Consider the following 22188-nt stretch of genomic DNA (forward strand, 5'->3'; position numbering starts at 1 on the left):
CATGAACTCTTATCTGGCGTACATAGATAGCTGCTGTTGCTGATGATGTATAACCCTTCCATTTTATGAGATAATGCAGCTTCCCATACCATATGCGAAAGCTACAATTTTCTTGATGATAAACTCTGTGTGTCCCTGAGCTTTAATGGATGAAAGGGTAGGATTATATGTTGAAAGAGTCATAGCAGGCTTTACCTAAAATACGTGGAATACAGGATGTATCCAACGTAAAGCATGGGCAAACAGAGCGTTACAACCAAAGATGTTGGTATGACTAGGATTTTAACTGGACCTATTTTATCTGCCATCTTGCGGAACTCAAATTCCTTGTAGGTAACCAGACATAAATCATCGATAGAATATTTCTTAACTGGTTCATTGTGTTTATCATCTTGTTGTTTGAGTGTTCTTTTAACTTCTTCTAATTTGATTATTAGATTTCTCCAGCTATTATGTAACTTCCTATGGAGAACTCAGGCATCTGATACCAGCAATTCTGAAACCATAGAAGGGAATAATCAGGAATGATATCCATAATTTAAAAAGAGTGGATTTTATTTTGTACATTCATGAGCAGCATTTTTCTAAGCAGACTTTGCCGTATTAAGTAATTCTGACAATTATCTTGTTGAAAATTAACATAGACTGTCAAATACTGTTCTAAACACTGATTGACTCATTCTATCTAGCCATTAGGCTGTGGATAGTTTGCTGATGAAAAGTCTACTTGAAACTATAATACTTTATAGAATGCTCTCCAGAAAATGTGTTGTGAACCTATTTCCTCTGTCTGAGACAATAGATCTTGCGCACCCTTTTAAGCAAAAGATATGTTTTAAGAACAACTGGGCAGTCTGTGGAGCTGAGGGCAGTTTTTTTAGTGGAATGAAATGTGCCACATTCCAAAAACGATAAGCCACTAACCTTTGTGGCGTAGGTAGTTGCACAATAAAATCTATTGAGGTTTCACTCCAGGGTCCTTGAGGAGTTGGTGATGGCTGCAAGAGCTCCACTGAGCATTGTGTGTTTTGGGTGCTTTTAAACATTCCCAAATTTTATGAACATCATAAATGGTAATGAAAATATGTCCATTTCCAACTGAGTAATTCTGTTCTGCTGGTGTAAGTATTTTTTTAAAAGTATGCAGAAGGATGAAGAATTTGTTTTTCTCCATGTTTTTGGTGATAATACAGCTCCAAGTACTGATGATAGAGAATCTACCTCCACAATGACAGATTTGAATAAACAAGGATTGGTGCTTTCTGGTGCCTCCTTTTCAAGGCATATTGTGTTACAAGGGACCGCTAAAAAGAAGCTTCTTTATAAGTTAGCTGCGAAACAGGAAACATTCTTAATACATTTCTGCAATAGTTAGAAAAACCTTGAAATCATTGAACAGCATTGACATACTTCGGCACTGGCCAATTTTCAATGGCCTGAGTCTTTAATTGGATCAATTTCAATTCCGTCTCTGGAGAGCATATGACCTAGAAATGCTATGATTATGGACTCAGATATGCATCTCTCTAGATTTGCATGCATTCTGTGGGTCCTAAGACATCCTAAAACTCCTCAAACATGGCAACGATGTTCAGACAATGTTTGACAATGGATAAGAATATCATCTAGGTAAATTACAACATACTGGTCCAGTACATCCCTTAATACATCATTTACAAAGTACTGTGCACTAGAAATTCTAAAGAGCATTACAGTATATTCATTTTTCCCATAAACTGTACAAAGAGCTGTTTTCCATTCATGTTTTAGGTCTAACACAGACCAAGTAAAAAGCTCCTCAAAGATCAAGTTGTGTAAAATGTTTGCAGATTGTAAAAGCATTTCTGGAACAAGATGTAAAGGGTATAGATTCCGTATATTTAGAGCATTATTGCATAACATTCCACACACAGTCATAGACTGCCATCTTTTTTCAATCCAAAAACTGGGAGGACAAATTACTCTTTTTTAAAGTTGTGTTCTATATATCCATTCAAGACTAAGTTCAGGCTCAGAAAAGGAATAGATTTTTCACAAAGAAAATCTTGGCCTATTTTTTTTTATCAAATACATGCCTAAATCCTTGATATGGAAGGGGCAAATTTTGTGACGTTGGAGAGACAGTATCTAAACTAGACAAATTGCTCACAGATGCAAAACAGTGCTGATGACAAAACTGTGATGTAAATGAGAGGTTATTGATCAGCCAGTCTATAAAAAATGTATGCAACAAAAGCCAAGGCATCCCCAAAACTATGGGGAATTTAAAAATTACATCACATCAAAGTTATATTTTCAACATGATTCTCAGAGGTACATGGAATAGACTCTTTATTAACTGGAGCACACACAATGGGAGACCCATTAATGGTTTCCAGTGGAATGATAGTAAGTTTCTGCACAAGAGGAATATTATGTCAGATGGCAAATCTGATATCCATAAACTTTCCTATGGACTAGGAATAAAGTATAACTAGTAGTTGATACACTTTTCATTCTCAAGAATGGTGGAATAGCAATATAACATCTGGTATGTTTACAGTAGGACTAAGTTGATAAATCCAAGATGGGAATTTTTAGGATGACCCAGGTCCCTCCATCACTGTATCTGGGTTCATTTTCCAATGGGTTTTCATTTTTTTCTGTAGAGGGCAGAAAATGTGCAGAACTAGCACAATAATAACACAAATTAAGTTCTCTTCTTCTTACTTTTTCTTCTTCTTTTATACAATGTCAAAGTTCAATTTTAATGAGACATAGGCCTGGAACTAGAAACATAGGACCTGGCATAATTTTTTTCCTATTTGCATTTCTCTCAAGAACGTTCAATTAAGCTGGTATCTTTGTTATGGGATCTATGATAAGACAATGGTCCATAAAACTCTCCACATCCACTGAAGGGTCTATGTGAGCCAACTAATCTCCCTTAGCTGCCATGCTCCAGATGCCATACTGTAGTCCGTGTCATCTATCCCCTGCAGAATTCCCACCACATACTCTAGAACCTGATGTGATCCTTGAAGCAGGTTAGCTAAAATAGTTTCACCAGTTGTTGCCCGTTCATCAAACCGCTTTCCAAAAATCAGTAAAATAACCAGCAGTGAATTGAGTAGAGGATCTTACTTCTCCAGAAATGTGTGGCCCATATAACGCCTCTCCTTTAAATACAGTCAAAATCATGCTTTCTTTCAAAGGGTCAGTACTACATGTCAGTGGGCACATTTTCTATAATTTCCTGCATTTATAACTGTTTGGACCAAAACTCTTTAATTGAGCTTGGTCTCTCCCAAAATTTTCAGGGAGTTTAATTCTAGGTTCAATATCTGGGTTATTAATTACTGTTGCTGGTTGCAATTGAGTAAATATTGCTTGTAGTTCTTCCAAAGGGTTTTGCACAATGGACACATGAGTGTGAAGTATTTAAAGGTGTGTACCTAAGAACACTATTTAGTAGTAACAGGAACCCCATTGTGATCCATTAAGTGTGGTCTGATTGTTCTGTAACAAATTGCAGCACTCATAGTGCTTGCCCAAAAGTATAGACGCTGGTGATTGGTGGCCTCTGCTATAATATACAGAGCTAGTATGAGGACTCGCCCACTATTGGTAGTGATAAGATTTAGCAAACAAATAGTAAAAGCAGACCTGTACTCCTGGATCACTTCTACAGTCCAGCAGTCTGCAGCAGACAATGGATAGTGGACAATGGTGTAACCTGTTGAGTAATGCTAGAACACAGTACATAGATTCATATTCACATAGTGAAGCAACAGAAAGAAGATTAGCATCTGGATCCAATGTATCAAATAATAATGCAGCAACAGGCACTACAGGACTAAATTTACAGGAACCTGACAACAGTGAATAAACTTTCAGCTCAAGACTGGCACTCAGATAATGAATGGCAGCAGTTATATTCCAGAGTCTGGTCTATGAAGGTGGAATAAACGGTGAGCAAACTGTAGCAGAAGTTCAGTATACAATAATAGATAGCAGCAGTCAAGTTCACGGGTGAACATGACATGATATTAAATGAATAGCTGTCAGGTTTCATGGCTGACATTTGGTTTAAAAACAATGATGCCAAGGATAGCCAATCACAAATGGCGTGTACCTATGTGGACTTTCACAAATTCTTGATTGCTCTCATGAATTTAAGACATAACTGAGGCTAAACCAAGCAGTATTTTAGGCGAAAAGCTTAAAAGTTTAAATTATTGAAGAGCGTGGTCCTAAACTAGTAGCAGTGATTTTTTTTTTTAGTGTTTCCATCTTAAGCATTTTCCAGAGAAAAACCTGCCAATGTAGATGCAAGTTAATTTTATGAGGTCTTCCTAAAGACCGGAAGCAGGCCTGCAACTTGAAATGCGTTAGCTAGCAATTATACGCTTGTAACACAAATAAGGTGGTACTGCCAACTCAAATTTTTTGTAGTTGGTTGCAAGCTATAATTAATGCACATTAAAGGCTACTTTGACTATAACTCTTTTATATAAAGCAGTTTGTATATTTGTGGACCTTTAAAATCTGTAAAGAAACATATAGCACCTCACTTACAAAACAAGATCCAGACATGCATGTTTAATATACACACATTCATGTGCTCTCTGAATCCAAACTCAAGCCATTCCTGTCTTTATTTATTGATGTATGAAAGAATAATTTCCAACAATAATAACATTGTAGGAAAAACACAGCATTTGCAGAGAGCAGCCAAATAAATAGTATTAAAAAAAAGCCTGGCTGTAGCAGCTGAACGAACGAGGGAGTGAAAACTTTGCCAGCTTCATGTGAAGACTTTAGTGGAAGGCATCTGCCCTTCAGACGTATTTTAAAGGAAAAGGACTAAAGTCTTTTTGGTTGTCAGAAAATGTAAAGGCTGCCTTTTAAAGTTTCAAAAGATTAAATAAACATTCAAGAAAGTTATAGTATATGAAAGCAAAACTGACAATATATTTACATAAGGAAATGTTTATTTTGTGTAGAAAATATGTTTCGCATTGCTATAAGATTGCAAATTATGGTCTCAATTTACCTAAAAAAGCAAAAGTAATTCTGCTGCCATCAAAATAATAAAACTTCAGGATAACCTATAAAACAGTTGATGTTCTCACATAACAATAAGACCCCTCTTTTACACCACTTCTTATCAATCTACTAATAATAAAGGATACACATGCAGAGGTGGCAGATAAAGGAATTTATTAAAATACAAACATTGCATGGCGGAGGAGAAAACAATAATCAGTTCAGCTAGAACCTTATATCACAGTAAGGGTGACTTACCCTCTCGGTATCAATACATGGGGAACAATTTCACCCAGACGCACCTTTATCTTTAAACTTGGGTATCCCTTATCCCAAGCATCTGAGAACCTGCGTCCCTTCTGGTCTTATGGAACCCAATCAACAAGGGGAAGGGAGGAGCGTTCAAATACTACATAAATTAAGCTAATGAGCATAGGCCGTGGACTGCTCATTGTTTTCCAGCAAAAAAACCAAAAAACAAACAATCATCAAATCAGCTGGTGTTGGCACCTAAAGCACCAGCCAAAAATCCTACCGGGAGTGCACATACCACCATGGAGTTAAGCTGAAGGGTAGTGGAAGCCAAATCCAAAACCACCCCACCAGGGGCACCAAAACACATACCTCGAGCAGGTGTTGGCACTTAAAGAATCTGCAAAGCAGCTCCAAAATCAGGGAGGGAAGGCGGACAACTTGTCCTGCAGACTGAGAGACAGAATACAATCAGCCACGGAAATTTATAATGTGGCATAAGTCACCTCCCACAGTGACACAACATGGACGTACACAAGGCTCTCTCTGCCTGCCCACTTTAACCCCTTTAGTGAGGTTAATTGGCTGCTATCAATTCAAATAGACCCTAGTCTCTGTGTGTGTGTGTGTGTGTGTGTGTGTGTGTGTGTGTGTGTTTGTGTGTGTGTGTGTGTGTGTGTTTGTGTGTGTGTGTGTGTGTGTGTGTGTGTGTGTTAGAGAAATTAGACTGTAAGCTCCCATGGGGCAGGGACTGTGTGAATGAGTTCTCTGTACAGTGCTGTGGAATTAGTGGCGCTATATAAATAAATGGTGATGATGATGATGATGAGGGGACAAATTAAGTTTCAAACACACCTCAGCTTTTAATTTCCCTCTGACTTAATTCATACCTCAGTTATAATGCCTGATCCACTATCTCTACTACTTTTTTCTCCATGGGAAATTAAAGACAAGGCTCCTCTGACAGGGACAGTTGAAGTGAACAATGATGTACATACTTCTTTACATATACCTCTTTCACTTAACTAAAGAGGAACATATATTTTTAAAATAAAAATGACTGACTTTTTCAGACTCTCATAGATGTCATTTACCTCAGATTACTTTTTAGGTAGAAAATACACATAATAAAAACCTGCTTATTATACACAACTGCAAAGATCACAAGTTAATAAAACCAGGGCTTATTTAATAAAGGCACAAAGGGGTATCAGGCAGCAAAATAAAAAGCCACATTTGTGTATTGTTTGATATATAGAGAAATTGGTTTACATTGTGAAGCATGTGTACATAGTTGCCAATTGTCCATAATTGGGAAATGTCAGTTTTTCAGTATAACCTACTGCACAACAAAATTGCCCCCATTCTCCCTGTTTTTATTGTCTATTCCTATTATCTAGAATTCAGAAGTTAATATATCTTGAAATTGGGACTTTCAAGATTTATTGGACGCATCAGCATATAGGTGTAGAAATTTTTTCAAAAAGGCAATGGTGGAACTCATGCGATTTCCCGCTATCTATAATAGTTTTTGCAATATTTAGATCAAGTACTTGTAAAACATTTTATTAAAAATAGAAAGATTCCAGTTCATCACTTAACCCAAACAGTTAAAAAAATATTTTACAGCTCTATGCTAGAGCCATCTACACAGTGGCTTACCTACCATGGTTCCCTGGCCCCAGTTCCTTCCCACATAGGTGGCAACCACCTTTTACAACAAGAACAACATTTCACTGGACTCCTGACCAGTATAAAGTCAGAAACCGGAAAATGCTGAAAGCAAAGAAGAGTTTATAATAACTGAATTGCTCTTTCATAGTTGCCAACTGTCCCTAATTTCCAGGGATATTTTTAAAGAGTTGTCCTTGGAAATTTTATCCCTGGTACTTTTCCTATTTTAAAATATTGGTCAAATGCACAATAAAAATCCCTTTTTACCATCCATTGTTACTCTATGGGCTTTATAAGTTAAAATTATTAAATAGAAGTATTTCAAATCAAAATTCATGGATTACACTCATAACTTGACATGACTGGGATTGTTTCGTTATCTCACTATGACACTATATACAAATAAACAGTCTAATAATTTTGCTGCTATTGTTAATTATCATTATATTTTACTAATAGGGCACCTACAAAATGAAACAATGAATACATGATACATAGTTGTACAAGGAACAAATAGCTATGAATTGAGGCATACTTGCCAAATCTCCCGGAATGTCCAGGAGACTCCCGAAATCCGGGTCGTTTTCCCGGACTTCCGGGAGAGCAGGCAAGTCTCCCACATCCCGCAATTCCCTGGCCAAAATAATGCGATTTGCGGTCAATTGTGTGATTTTGGCCCCTCCCCTGCAAAAAACTGCATTTTCGACGTAGGGGACTGCGCCCTGCCCCCTCCTGCCCTCCTGTCATGCCTCTCTCCTGGACTGCACTGCCTGAAAGTAGGCAAGTATGAATTAAGGGTACATGATAAATCATGTAAGAAAGGACATAATGGATACAGTAAGCATGCAAGTGCACAGATAAGCAGAATAATAAATGTATAGATGCAATTGACACAACAAATTGCATAGTGTTCAGAAATAAGTCAGCATATGGCATGGGGAAAGGGACAAGCAAGGAAGGTGGATATTGTACAGGCATGAGACATAGGACCCTGCCCGTGAGAGCTTATATTCTAAAAGGAGGGAAAATACGAGACAATAAGAGCAAATGGGACAATAGGCTTGGTGGGGTCCACTATGCTCCAGAGCTCTGTATTATGGGCAGAATGGTGCAGAGGCCTAGATAGGGCCAAAATGGTGTAGGGGCCTAGGTGATACAAAGGCCAAGATGGTATTTGCTAGAGGTGGTGCAGAAGAATGAATGATGGTGCACAGGGCATAGATGTATATGTGAATGTATGGTGCGCATTCCAAACTTGGATCATATTGTGAACATAACAATGGTGCACCTTACAATTAAGATTTAGTTACCGAAAGGCAAAGAATTATAAATTATTAACCAGAACTTAGTCTGAAAATATGAGAGTTATTACAAAATAACACCTGAATGTCAAGACTTTCCAGGGTAACATTAGCAACAATACACCTGGGTGCCAGGGATGTTATGAAGTTAAAATGTTAAATATAGGCATTAATGGTATTCAAAGTCTTTTTGCTGGGTACCCTACACTCAATGACCAAGAACCAATGCTTCACATGAACCACATTATGCTCATTTGCAAACACACACGTTTCACATAAACACAATTATTTAAAATTAAAACTTAAAAAGCAAATAATGCTACGCCATCAATATTTGAATGAATACCGTGGTAATTAATAACATTAATATTGCACATAGTTGTTTCAATTTTAATAACTTACAACATGAATAGTGCTGGTGTCATTGTCAATACAAATGGCAACAAAGCCAAAATATTCTGGGCATAGTTGAGTGAATGAAGAATTTTCAGCTACAGTAAAATTAAATATATGGGCACATGCCTAAGGTGTCTGCCCCCCCACAACAAAGCTTTGGATGGTGTGAAGTTTACTAAAGTGCTAGTAAAGATCTAAGGCAACTACTTTCTAATCCCGCTCACCACTGAACATAAGTTGCATAACCGAGCCATGACATTTGTGACAAATGGTTAAATGCAGCTACTGTAGCAACTGTTTTTAGAATGTCCATAATTACAATTTAGAGAAAGTGGATTCCTTTCACCAGTCAAATCTGACACTAGCAGAAGAGGGTGCAGAGTCTAGAGAGCCCACAGGTTTGTACCAGGGACCCCTGCAATGAGGTTGGGGCTTCACTCCAAGGAAACCTCTGCACTGCCCTCTGGTGTAGTGGGCTGATTATAACATGAACAAACGAAGTGCAAAGTGAAAGGAAGTAGAGGAGTCTGACTAGCTGGCATCTGGTACAAAAGCGGACTGCGAGATAGCAATCAGAACGAATAGGAAAGTCAAATACCAAGATGAGAACAAACCAAAAGTTCACAAAGATAGTTAGAAATAGTAAGGAACTCAAACAACAGGAACAGTAGATATAGGTAAGGAACCTGATACTCTGCTCTGTACAGTGCTCAGTCAGACTTAAAAAGAGAGAGACAATTTGAAGCTCCCACCCCCTGCATCAGTGCCATGTGCCCACTGCTAGAAATAATTGTCAGGCGCCATTTAGGCAAATTAAATTCTAACAATGATGCAGGTGTGAGGGTTAGTTTTCAATGTGTGTAGTAACAAGCTACTGCATGCACCAGAATAATAGTGAATGTATCCATTGGTGAGGAGACGCAGGCAGCGAGACCCTTCCTCTTTGTTGTTAAACTGACTTGACAGGGGATGCAGTGTACATGTAAAAATAAGAGAAGATTGATAGTGTCTTGAAATGACCGTGCTGGAGCCCCTGTTTAAACAACTAGGGTAACATTTCTTTAAATATGTTAAAGAACTGTGCTACTTTACAAATAATACAAAGGGGAAAGAGACTACATGGCACCAGCAGGAAATTTACAGTTGTAAAAGTGTAATCAAGTGTCTGTGCCTTCCGTTACCTGTCCTACTTCCTCCATCAGTGGGAAGCTTCACTGTACAGGATGGGAGGCACAAATGCCTGGCTACTCTGACTACCAGGCTCCAACCTAAAGGCAGAATCAAAGGAGGTCCTCCTATACCTGTCACCCAGCCAACACAAGATTTATAGGGGGACACACAATTTACCAGGCACAGCCAGAATATTTTCCAGACATAAAAATAATTTGAGAGAATGAAGTAGAATTAGTTTAGCTCATGTGTCAGAGTATTTTGAATTTCATTTTTTTTAAAAAGCTGATGGTTTTGAAATTGTAACTTTTAATGAAGTCTTTCCATTTACTTAGTTTATCCTGCTTAATGCTGAAGCTATTCAATGACATAGAACACCTTCTCATTCAATTATTACTATCTTTTATTTATGAGGTGCCACAATCGTTCCGCAGCGCCCTGCATAGCGGGTTAGAACATACAATAAAATGTCAAAATAACATAAGTACAAAATTAAATAAATACTAACAATATCCAATGACAACTGCTAGTGGCACAGACTGTTCACTACCAACCAACAACCTCTCTGTCAGCCAGTGACACTCAGAAGATTGACTGTTCATTAGAAGCAAATATTTGATCTTGTTTACGCTAACTTGGCATTGGGTAGCACTGTTCTGTGTGTGATATTTAATTTCACTTTGACAGTCATTCAATGGTACAGAGAAATAGGGTTTTATGTGTAGACTATCTTCCATTTAAATATTTTACTAAATAAATAAAAGTGCAATCAAACAGTAAAGTAGTGACTGCACCTGCACCTCTTTTCTCCCCCGCTCATCTTGTGATGAAGTCATTACAGTGATGGGCGGCTCTATATGATAACGGCACTGCGCTGTATGTTGCAGGCTGTCGTGTGCACCATGATGTGCTGTATACATCCGCGTGTCTGTGATATGATCACAGTTTTGAAATTGTATGTTTATTGTTCTGTTTAACGGAACATCACTTCCATTTTGTGAATACTGAATATGGTGTATTTTTAGGAAAAGTACTGTTTGAGGTGTTTTAAAATAAACAGCATATGTGTTTTTTAATTGGATACTTTTAATTGTGAAATTCGAAGGTAATACAGGGTTTACACCAATCAATACCAGAACCTACCCCCAATCTCTTTACTACCTTACAAAGACCTCTTTAGGTTGAAACGCGTCAGAGTGGTACATGACTAGGGAATTGGTGGTTCTGTCATTTATATATGGGGAACTTCACTGAAGAACTGCTGAACATGTAAACCTGGGTATTATCTACTAGACTCTGTTCATTGCTATTAAAGGACACTACATTTAGTAGGGAGAACCGCCTAACACCAGATACTTTTAAAATTCTAATGTTTTATAAATTGATAAAGTTTGTTTAAATAAAAATGTTGGAAGATGTTATGCTAAATGCTTTACTTTCTATGAAATATCTCGGATATGAATTATAGAAATGACTTCGGAGGTCACTAATGTTAGTAAGCCAACAGTTGAATATGCAGAGGCGCTTTAAAATTTAAACACAGTTTGTGCAACCACAGAGGGGTGTGTGTTGGTGATCAAACGTGTGGGGTGCAATTTCTAAAACTTTTTACTTCATCTTATTAGCACTAGATGTTTTCCATCACACAAAACGGCAGTATAACACTATTGGTTTTTTTGTTTCTACTTTTACATATATTCTGGCATGGCTTATGGATAAGGGACATTTTCCTCTGTTCTGGAAATTAGAAGTGGACTCTTTCCTTCTTTGATATTCACTGAGGACATCTATTGTTACCTTCATGCTGTATTAGTTTAGTGCTGTGTTTTTGTTCCAAGGGGAGCGCTTTGTCTTTAAACTTCTATGTTTTTTTCCAGGAATTCATGTGAGTGAAGTTGGCACACTGAGTGTAATTAAGCAGCACCTTGTTTTCACTTCTAAAGATTTCTCATTTTGTGTACCTACTGTATACACACATACACATACGCACACACCATTAAAGCATACTTGCCAACTCTCCCGAGAAAGTCCAGGAGACTCCCGAAATTCTGGTCAGTCTCCCGGGCTCCCAGACGAGCTGGCATTTCTCCCGCATCCTGGATTTCACAGAGAATCGCGTCATTTGACGCGATTCTCAGTGATTCACGCCATTTTGGAGGGCTGGAGGGGGTGGGGTGAGGCCAATCGCGTCATTTTGGCCCCGCCACCCGCGACGGTGGTAGGGGGGGTGGGGGAGGCAAAATGATGCAATTGACCTCGCCCCGCCCCCTCCCGCCCTCCAGTCACGCCCCCTCCGGGAGTTGGCAATTATGTATTAAAGTACTTATACACATACATAAAACAGGAAAAGAATCCACTGTAAAAGGAAACTTTATGATGTATTGAACCATCTATGCTAAATTGTTTTATATTATGTATAATATTGTTATGTTAATGAGAATATATAATATCTTAACTGAAGCTCTGCATCTCATGAAATCTTTCCAGATATAAGTCTCATTGTCACGGTGAAATTGCATGTATATGATTGTAAGTCCAATGTCTAGGATCTCTGTTATGCTATGGTATGTGAATAATATATAGTGGTACATACGTTTAACAGAGATTTAACTCAGAGCAGAAAAGTATTTCTTGGATAAACTGGAAACTGCATTTGAGAGTGGTTAATTAATAAGATTAGTTATTAAATGGTTATAAAGTATTTGCCTTGCTATTAGCCCCTTTTTTACACAAACTGTTGATAAAATAAGTATATTTTATTTTAAACTGTTATTTTAATCTTTTTTTCACCCATTGATATATTAACTGAAGCAACATGTGTTAAGTGTTGAGCATATTGTTGTCCTTATAATATATATATTCCTCTAGAATAAGAGCGAGTTGTTTTAAATGATTTTAGCTTTCTCGCTGAAAAGCAGCCAAGGATTTGTATGAATTTTCATTGAGGAAATTGTTTTTCTGAGGACAGGCCACATGTAGATTTCTTATAAAAAAAAAAGGAAACCAAAAAAACAAAACACAACTGCAAGCTTCAAATTCCTGCTTTCACAATTATTACACAACGTCCAGATTTGGGAAATTATCATAAAAATCATCAACATACTGCTTAATTGATGTGGTTCTGTGAATACTAGAATTAAAAGCCATATAATATATTGTGAAAATTATAATCTTGGTTGGTTTACAAGTAACAGTTGGTATGAGAGGGTTGTAATTTTAAGATGTCTATCCATTATTGCCACCAATATTAAAAAAGTGTTGGTCCAAATATTTTGCCTTATCCACCAAAGTAAGTAACAGAGCCTGTTCTAAACTCAGTGAAATCCAGGGTGAAAAAGAGCTTTGGTGCCCACCCTCCTCAAAAATAATCTGCAACTATTACAGGACAGTGCTTTCAGCAATTCACTTAATATGTGTATTATGTACTGTAGTCCTTAATCCATACAGTGACATCAAAATATGCTATTCAAGTTATGGGATCTTAGTGTTTAATTGTCACTTCTAATTGCAGTGGTGTTGGTGCTTGTGAGAGGGCAGGGATCTAAGCTATTTGGGGGAAGTCCTTGGGATTTCCCCTAGGGTCATAATACCAACGTAATTAGCAGTTATGTTGAAACAATAAGTGGCAGTACTGTACCTATGGTAAATGTGGGGTAGCAATATGATATTGGGATTTCCTTAATGTAAACTGGCCATTACAAAAAAAAAGAAAACTGTGGGGCTCAGCGTAGCCGACCTTAAGTTGAGAGGTGGGAAGATTTTCTCATCAGGATAAATTGTTTGAGAGTTGTAGATGTGTAGCATCTCTTTTATATGTCCTGTAGATAGGGTAAATGAGTTTTCTTGCATAAGCCCACAGCTTCCTGGCCCACTATTTATATGAGTTATCAGTTTTCCAGCATGGTAACAGCTAGCCTGCATAATGCAGGAGTGGAAGCAACACACTTTGGCATACATTCCTTCTGCATAGGAGAGGCCACAACTCGAGTGGGCATGGACGGTACAGCCATTAAGGGCATAGGACAATGAAGGTCAAACAGGCACCGACTATATATACGGCCTACTGACTGGGTGTAATTGGATAAATTAATAAAAAAACCAAAAAGAAACAAAGGGTGATAGAAGACCATGATGAACAACAGGAGGAAACCGGTGTGGGCATTGCTTGGTGGTGTTACCTTGTTTATTGTTGAATGTTTAGGTTACTGCCCCTTTAAAATGTGAATATGTGAGGACTCGTACATAATCGGGAAAGAAATGAGGGTGCCTTTGGGGCAGAATCTGGGAAATGGTACCGACCAAGTGGTGTTACAATGGTTTCGGATTGAGAGGCATGTAGTGGACATTGGTGATCCTGTAAGTTGCAAGAAACCACAATGGAGTGCAATACCCAGATGTGATAATTAGAAATGTGTGTGTGAAGTTACATGGGATAATTTGCCTTTATGTGGTGGTTAAAAGGAGAAGGCTTGTTGGTTGTTCCTCAGAAAAGGCAGGACTGTATGGTTATGCCTAGGTGGGAATTGGGAACTGGATGGGCGGCAGTCCTGACGGGTTCCCCATCCAACATAATGGGTTATTACACACCAGTTAGGCTTCACACCAGGAAGGAAAGTCTGTGGGCTGGTTGGATGGACATGACATATGTGACCATTGGTTTGGCTATTGGCATGGTTTTCATGGCCTTTGGTGGTGCTTGTTTGCTCCTTAAGATTATGATGGAATATTAATAAAAATATGTAGCCATATTCTATCAAAAACTTGATGTTGTGCCATTAATATTGGTGCTATGATGTTGAGCATTTATGGAATCGAGGGGCTGATAACTTACCTCCCTAAGGTCAAGAAAACAGAAAATACACATTTCAATTTACATTTGAACACAGTGGAGTGTTTTATGTTAAACAGGTTATACCAGTATGTAAAATGGCCACAGTGAAATTTGTTAAGGTAGATAATATTCAGTTGAGGGCTAATCTCTAATTTACCCTAATCTGAGCAAATCCTCATATATTTTGCACAGTATAAACCTATGCACAATATTTTTGAAAATATTTGCATTTCTAAAACATGAACTACATTTTTTTAGTATTTGTGTTATTGTAGCATTATAATTTTGATAATGCTAATCTAAACTAAAGCTGTCATAGAATATAAAACAAAGCCTCTCCATTGAAATGAAAAATAATTCCATCCATGATCAATACAAGTTTGTAGTTAGTCCAAAGTTTTCTAGATATAAAGTCTCAGTAAATGCAGTATGACAATTAAGGTGTGTTGATCTTGGCTGGGATCCAAAAAAAGATTTTAACTTGATCAGCATATAGCAGTGTGTATCCAGGAAATTATCATTGAGGCAGTCTGGTGTGTCTCCCTGGGGATTTCTGAAAGATCTGATCTGCAGCATCCAGATTATGATGTTGCAGAAAAGTTTGATAAGCACAATGCAGGCACAGGCAGTCAACAGAAGAACAACAGGGGGTAAATGTATCAAGCTGATAGTTTTCCGGCGGGTTTGAAAAACCAATCAGATTCTAGCTATCATTTATTTAGCACAGTCTACAAAATGACAGCTAGACTCTGATTGTTTGCTATAGGCAACTTCTCCATTTTTCAAACCCGCCGGAAAACTCTCAGCTTGATACATTTACCCCCAGGAGAGCACTAGCACAAACAGCATCATGCTCTGCCTAGACACCCAACTATCAAAGTCACCTTCAAGGAGCAAGGAGACCTGTGCAATAAACATGGAAACAAGTGGAAGTAAAGCTAGAGGAGGAGAGTAAAACAGTGATGGATTCAGTGCATTGAGTGATGCTGAAGCCTCGTAATGAATATAAATTGGTATTAATAAGGAATATTCATTGGTTTTATTTGAAAGTACAGACTCACTGACAACTAACATATATGGTTAAATTAATTTTAAATATATGGCAAAATACAATTAACTTACGAAAATATATTTAAACGTTATAGCCCGTACAGTAACATACAAGCACATTGACTGGTCCACTCAGTAGATGTAAAGAATTCAGAAGCTGTCGAACATTTTGTAGTTCTGTAAATCACAGATTTACTGTCATCAGGGAGATGGGAGGATTGTGCTCCTGTATGACCTGTCATCTCATGACCGCAACTGTCACTGACAGCACCCAGGGTTTAGTGACATGGATCAGGAAACATTTGTGCTTCCATATTGTGTTTTGTGTCATAGCCATGTGATTTACGCCCTAATAAAAGGAGGTCAGCTAGGTCAGCTATGTCTCGAGGGATCAATAAATAAGCTATCCCATGCAAGGCATTATTTCCACTCTACCACCCATGTAATAGTAACTGCTATGGTATTAGTAACAACAATAAGTAATATCTATTTGACTGACTTCTAAAGACATCTGCTTAAAAAAGTGAAATAAAGTAAAAAAATAAAAAAAAAATTCAAAAACACAAGAAAAAAACATATTCGTTGTCTTGCCTTTATAAATTGCAAATACATTGAGTAAAGGTAAATATATGTGGGATCCCTATATTTGGGACAGCTAGACAAATACATTTCAGACTAATTTCCTGTGATTCCTTTTAAAAATTTTGGAAAAAGTATATTTTTCTGCTTTTCTTTAGCTAAAGGATGGAGAATAAAAAAATGTATCTATTTTTAACTTGACAACAAGAGAAACCTATACATGTCTGAGAAAACATTATACAAATTTACTTGGGTAGAATTGAAAGTTAAAAAAAAGTAACACAGCAACAAAGGACCATCTTTGGACTTGAAAGGGTTAAAGACAAATTTCTCCTTTTAATAATTGTAAACTTTTTCTCCCACTCCACTTACCTGATTTGTAGGCCCCCTCCCCAGGGACTCCTTCCTCTGTGCTGTTAGGGTGCCCAGAGTAAACTAGTCCTCCACTAAGGACTTCCCATGTTGCTGAGCAGCCTTCATTTGAGCCTTATGTCAGACATATATGCTGCTTTATTCCACCACCATAACTTGCTGATGTAAGTATGGTTTCAAAGTCTCAGGGCAGTAACTGTTGGCACTGGGACTATGAAGCATAATTATATATGCAGGTTGGAGTGGAGAGATGATGTGGCAGAGGGAGGCCACTCATAACGCTGTGTTGCTCTGCGAGACACTCAGGCAGGGCCGGATTAACCCGAGGTCTAACTGGGCTATAGCCCAGGGGCCTCGGGCATCCAGGGGGCCCTTCAAAGTCCTCAGCAGCATTATTGATCGATCCGGTGGTGGGGGCAGGGGCGCCCCCAGCCCGATCAATGCTGCTGAGCACTGTCAGTGCAGTCCTCCGTCCCCGGCGCTCAGTAATCTGCTTACTGAGGAGATCTCGCGAGTGAACACTCGGCCCTGCACTCAGGTCACCCAATTTCATCAAGTGACCTAAACATCATAGAGCAAAGGAGTCTTTTAAACAGATACATCATTGCCTAAAATATTTTTGTCAATGATTCTCAGAAAACAACATATATATATATATTTTTTTTAAAAAAAATATCATTTACCTATTACATAGCCAGGACATAATGCATAACACTAGTTCTTGCCCTTTCTGTACCTTTCAAACTAGAGAAGTCTGCAAGTTCTTAAAGATAAAACATGTAAATGGGTAGCCTACTCACCTCTGTTTAGCTGCGCTGTAAATCTCTCCTCTTTGACAGCTGCTGATTTTGATAGGGTCAAAATCATGAAAAGACCTCAGAGCCACCCCAGAGATGGCCACCAAATTAGAAGTGAAGCTAATGAGGACAGCTTTGCTGTGATAAAAAGGCCGACTGAGGTCATGCATCACAGGAATGACTAAAGGATTGTTTCTGCAGCTAAGAATGTGAACACCTGCCGTGAGAAAAATATGAGCAAAAGAATAACTTGGCTACATTTCCAGTTAATGCAAAAAACAACCATCTAAACGGATCAAATCAAATAGTAGCTTTCTTCTATAATAATTAATATTATCCAGTAATTAATGTAATTTTTACATGAAAATAAGTAAATGTTCAGGAGGTATATTGAAAAATTTGAATTTTTCATTGTACAATTAATTTATAAATGTTATAACATGTCAAACAAATTGGCAGCAGTCAGAACACTGGTAAGACAACTTACTACATTAGAAGGAAAACGTATTAATGGGTGATTTCATCATTAATTCATTCTCCAAACTCTCTACTAAAAATGGTTTATTTTAAAATCAAGAGATCTTGGATGGTCTGAACAGAATCTACGTTTTACAATTTATTTGAATTGCTAGTGTATTTTAATGGAAGCAGAGAATGAATTGCCTATAGAAATGATTAATTTCATTACAATGCATTTAACTCCTTGCTCCACCCTGAATCTTCTTCTAGCCATACCCCCTACAAACAGTCTCCCAAACCAAATGTTTAAATGGGCCGCTCTTTCCTCAATACTTGCCTTGATACATAGGGCCTGAGTCATTAAGGAGAGCAATGCATAAAAAAGGAGTAACATTTGCAACTGGGCAAAATCATGTTGCATTGGAGGGGGAGGTAAATTTAAAATTTGGGGACATATTTATAGTTGGGGTAGGACATGTCCTAGATCAACTTTAAATTTCAGAGTAATTATAAAGCTAGCAAGTATTTGTGTGCTAGATGAAAAAACTGCCATTATTTAACTTATGTGCAAAATATTAAACTAATTTGCACCCTTTGAACTGTAGCATGGTTTGTCCCAGAGAACATTTACTCCTTTTTTGCCTTAATGACTCAGACCCATAGACTTCTAAGTGGCTACCTTCTGTGCTTGATTTTATGTCCACCATCAACAATGAATCTGTCAAAGCCTCTTAGTACAATTTATTTTCAAATATAATGTAATTTAACAAAATCCCACTAGTTGCATTTGCAAATCTTCATTTTGGAGCTTGATTTCTCTTTTTAAAGAACTTATCACAATTTAATTGCTACTGTCATTCAGCTGTTATTTTAAAAACAGCTAATTCTGGCTGAAAATATTTTCAATCCATAGAGAGCTTTAATAACCAAACACATCATATTTTGTATACAGCACAGTGTCATAGCTGCCTTTTAACTTCAATTGCTGAAAAATTAAGAAATAAGAAGTGGGTCTCTTAAATATCATCCCCAGGCCTTACTGAAGTTTAGAACATTTCAAACCTCCTGGAAGGGAAATCAACTAAAAGTGGTAAGAGGGCAAGTCACCGTGGCTTTGCCCCCTGTATTGAAATGACCTAATTCGCACTATGGGTGGTGGGCCATGATGATGCAATGGTGTCATCAAGGCCCATCTCTGCCCATTTCGATAGTGCAGTGTGTAAAATCCAGGAAAGAGGCCTGATCTTCCAGGAGTCCGGGAACCTCTCCGACACTCAGCAGTCTCCCGGACGGGTTAGGTACATGATACTGAGCAACTAAACCCTGACACTACTTAACCCGTGAGTGGAAGAGCGAAAGTGACATTCCCGACTTTATCTTCGTTCCGCATTTCCCGATAAACTGTTTATTGCGACTGTTTACAAAAGTGATTTATAAATATTGTGGCAGTTTAAGATCCCGGCAGCCACATGGACATCACTTTTAAGAGCAGGACTATTAATTATGTTCTTAAGGGGGCAATGCAAGCAGGCCCAGGCTGTACAAGGCTTTTCACTAAGCCTTGTACATTGTAGAGCCTGTTTGTGCTTGCATTGCCCCTTTAAGACCAAAATGAATGCGGCTGCCGGGATCTTAAACCGCCGCAATAGTTATACGTCACTTTTGTAAACAGTCACAAGAAACAGTTTATCGAGAAATGACATCTTCGGAATGAAGTTGAAGTCGGGAATGTCACTTTCGCTCTTCCACTGCAGGGGTAATTAGTGTCGGGGTTAGTTGCTCGGTATTACTATTGCCACCTTCCCGGACATTCCAAGACTGCAAGTATGGTTTAAAACAAAACTAACATGTTTTGGGAAAAAACACCATGAAATAAGTGCTTCATAAATACTGTTATGAAGTATAACTGATGTGTACCACAGTTTTGCACTGGAGCACCTGGATGGTCCGCCCAGTACACATGAAGGTGCACAGTCTCTCCCCACTATACAATTTAGCAGTGTGCTTGGATGTACGGAGAAGTGGAAAATTCAAAGTAATAGTTCATTTCACGTCAAAGCCCAACTTCCTTTTACTGTAGTACAACTCCTGTTAATAAAATAAACTTTTCAGTTTTCACCCAAAATTCTGTACGGTTTATCCTTATCTATGACTGATCTTATGTTAATCAGGATGGTGAACACAGAGAGTCCCTCTATCTGACAAGTAGCTGCTTTCCTGATATGATATGATATGCCTCCATGTTTGGTAGTGAGGTGAGTTTTTAACATTGAGATACTTGCAGCTGTCACAATTTATTTGACCCTTAATAGCATAAACACCAATTAATCTATTGTTTATTTAAAGGCTGTTAAAAGCAGCAAGTAATTGTAATATTGATGATTTTACCAAGAGCGTGCGTTTGTTCCTTGACATCAATCAATTGAACACTGATGGTCTCTGGCTTCTGATAACTGTAAGATGTTCCATCTGTCAACAAGTGGACAACCACGGCAGCAACAACCACATGTTGAGAAAAATGAGCCTGTAAAATATTAGGGACAAAATTTAATAAAACTCTGTAATTATTATTTACTAACAGGTGTTTAGTTTAATTAGTAACAGAAAGGCTTATTTGTGAATCTCAAAAAACTTGCCCTACTAGCACATTTGGACGGCCATTGAAAAATCAAATCTACTCTGCTCCTAGCTTAAATTATTTAAACAGCAGCATCTGTGGTCTAAGCAGAGGTAATTGACAATTACGTTCGCTCAGAGCATAGATGCTGCACCGTGCAGTAAAGATAAATAAATACAAATGGACAGCCCCTATCCCACCAAATCCTCAACCAGCCCTAATGCTACACAACTAGGCTAGGTTACACTCGAAAAGACCTTGAGCGCAGGGTCTGCTCCTATTGTAAAAACCTGCCCCAGAACTAAATAGCTTGAACTGGTTTCCATTATAAAATGTAGACCACAAGTGTGGAGTCCCATTGTTATAGTGAAAACTAGCTCTTTGCAGGTCAGCATAAGTCTCAGTATAATCTACAGGGGTCCGTCCCTAAGGCGCCTGTGCATTACACCAAAAGAAAATAAACACACATACAATTTTAAACTACAGTGTAGTTGACTAAAATAATCTCCCTATGAGTGCTTTATTAAATATAAAAAAAATAGTTTTCTTTCTTATTTATATGTCAAAGTCCAAATGGAAAATAAAATATTTTATTTCTACTTTTTGCTTGATTAGTGTTAGTGCAAATTGGCAGCTAATCAGGGTGGAAAAATGCTTGTGATTGGCTAGCAGTCAAGGGGAGTAGCTGATTAGACCAATAGGCTGATCATATTATATCAGTTATATAGTTACTAACAGTTGAGTAAGTGTTGGAAAATGTCCGATGACCCCTATAAGAAAAAGTAGACTTAGGTTCTTAGCAATGTTAATGTCAGTTTGAGGTAAGGAAGATGCATGAGTAAGATGCATGCATAGTTCATGGTTGGTATACCAAATATCCTTAATATGAATACATTTTATGCAGCCCAAGTTTGCCATTACATGTCTTACATAATTATTCTGTAGAGATATAAAAAATGTATTTATCCCACTATTTTTTTAACAAGTACATTTATAGCAAAATATAAAAATGAACAATGAGATTGATAACTACAATGAATATATTAGCCAAATATATGAGATCAGCTAAACTTTTCAAATCACTAAAGGTCCTACCAATCTAGAAAGCCAAAGTGCTCTACAAAATACATTTCTTAATTATTTCTGTCTCACTGTGGTGAAGTTGTGAGTTCGATTCCCGTCTAGGGCCTTATCTGTGTAGCATTTGTATGTTCTCCCTGTGTGTGCGTGGGTTTCCTCCGTATGCTCTGGTTTCCTCCCTCACTCCAAAAACATACTAGTAGGTAAATTGGCTGCCGACAAACTTAAAGCTAGTCCGTGTGTGTGTGTGTGTGTGTGTGTGTGTTAGGGAATTTAGACTGTAATCTCCAATGGGGCAGGGACTGATGTGAATGACAAATATTCTCTGTACAGCACTGCGGAATTAGTGTACTATATAAATAAATTATAATGCTGATGACTTATTTATTATCATATTTTTTATTATTTATTAATTATGGTATAATCCCTATTTTGTATTCAGCTTTTGTGATATGACAGGAAATGATTTTAGTATTCATAAGAAATGGACAGGCGTTACAGTGAGTGTATTTAAAACAACCTATACTACTATTATTGCTTTAATTGTGGGTAACAGACTAGAACATAATATTTTTTAGTGTC

General features: G+C 37.8%; 1 protein-coding gene across 1 annotated transcript in view; it reads right to left on the bottom strand.

The window, feature by feature from the left end:
* PAPPA (pappalysin 1) overlaps positions 1–22188 on the bottom strand; it is a 373767-nt gene that overhangs the window by 73052 nt on the left and 278527 nt on the right. The window contains exons 12-13 of the mRNA XM_075184705.1: positions 20298–20433; positions 17454–17667 (exon numbers count right to left, since the gene is read on the bottom strand). Coding sequence (XP_075040806.1) covers positions 17454–17667; positions 20298–20433 — 350 coding nt within the window. The remainder of the gene's footprint in view (positions 1–17453; positions 17668–20297; positions 20434–22188) is intronic.

The sequence above is a fragment of the Mixophyes fleayi genome, chromosome 9, assembly GCF_038048845.1.
Source record: "Mixophyes fleayi isolate aMixFle1 chromosome 9, aMixFle1.hap1, whole genome shotgun sequence".
Lineage (NCBI taxonomy): Eukaryota > Metazoa > Chordata > Amphibia > Anura > Limnodynastidae > Mixophyes > Mixophyes fleayi.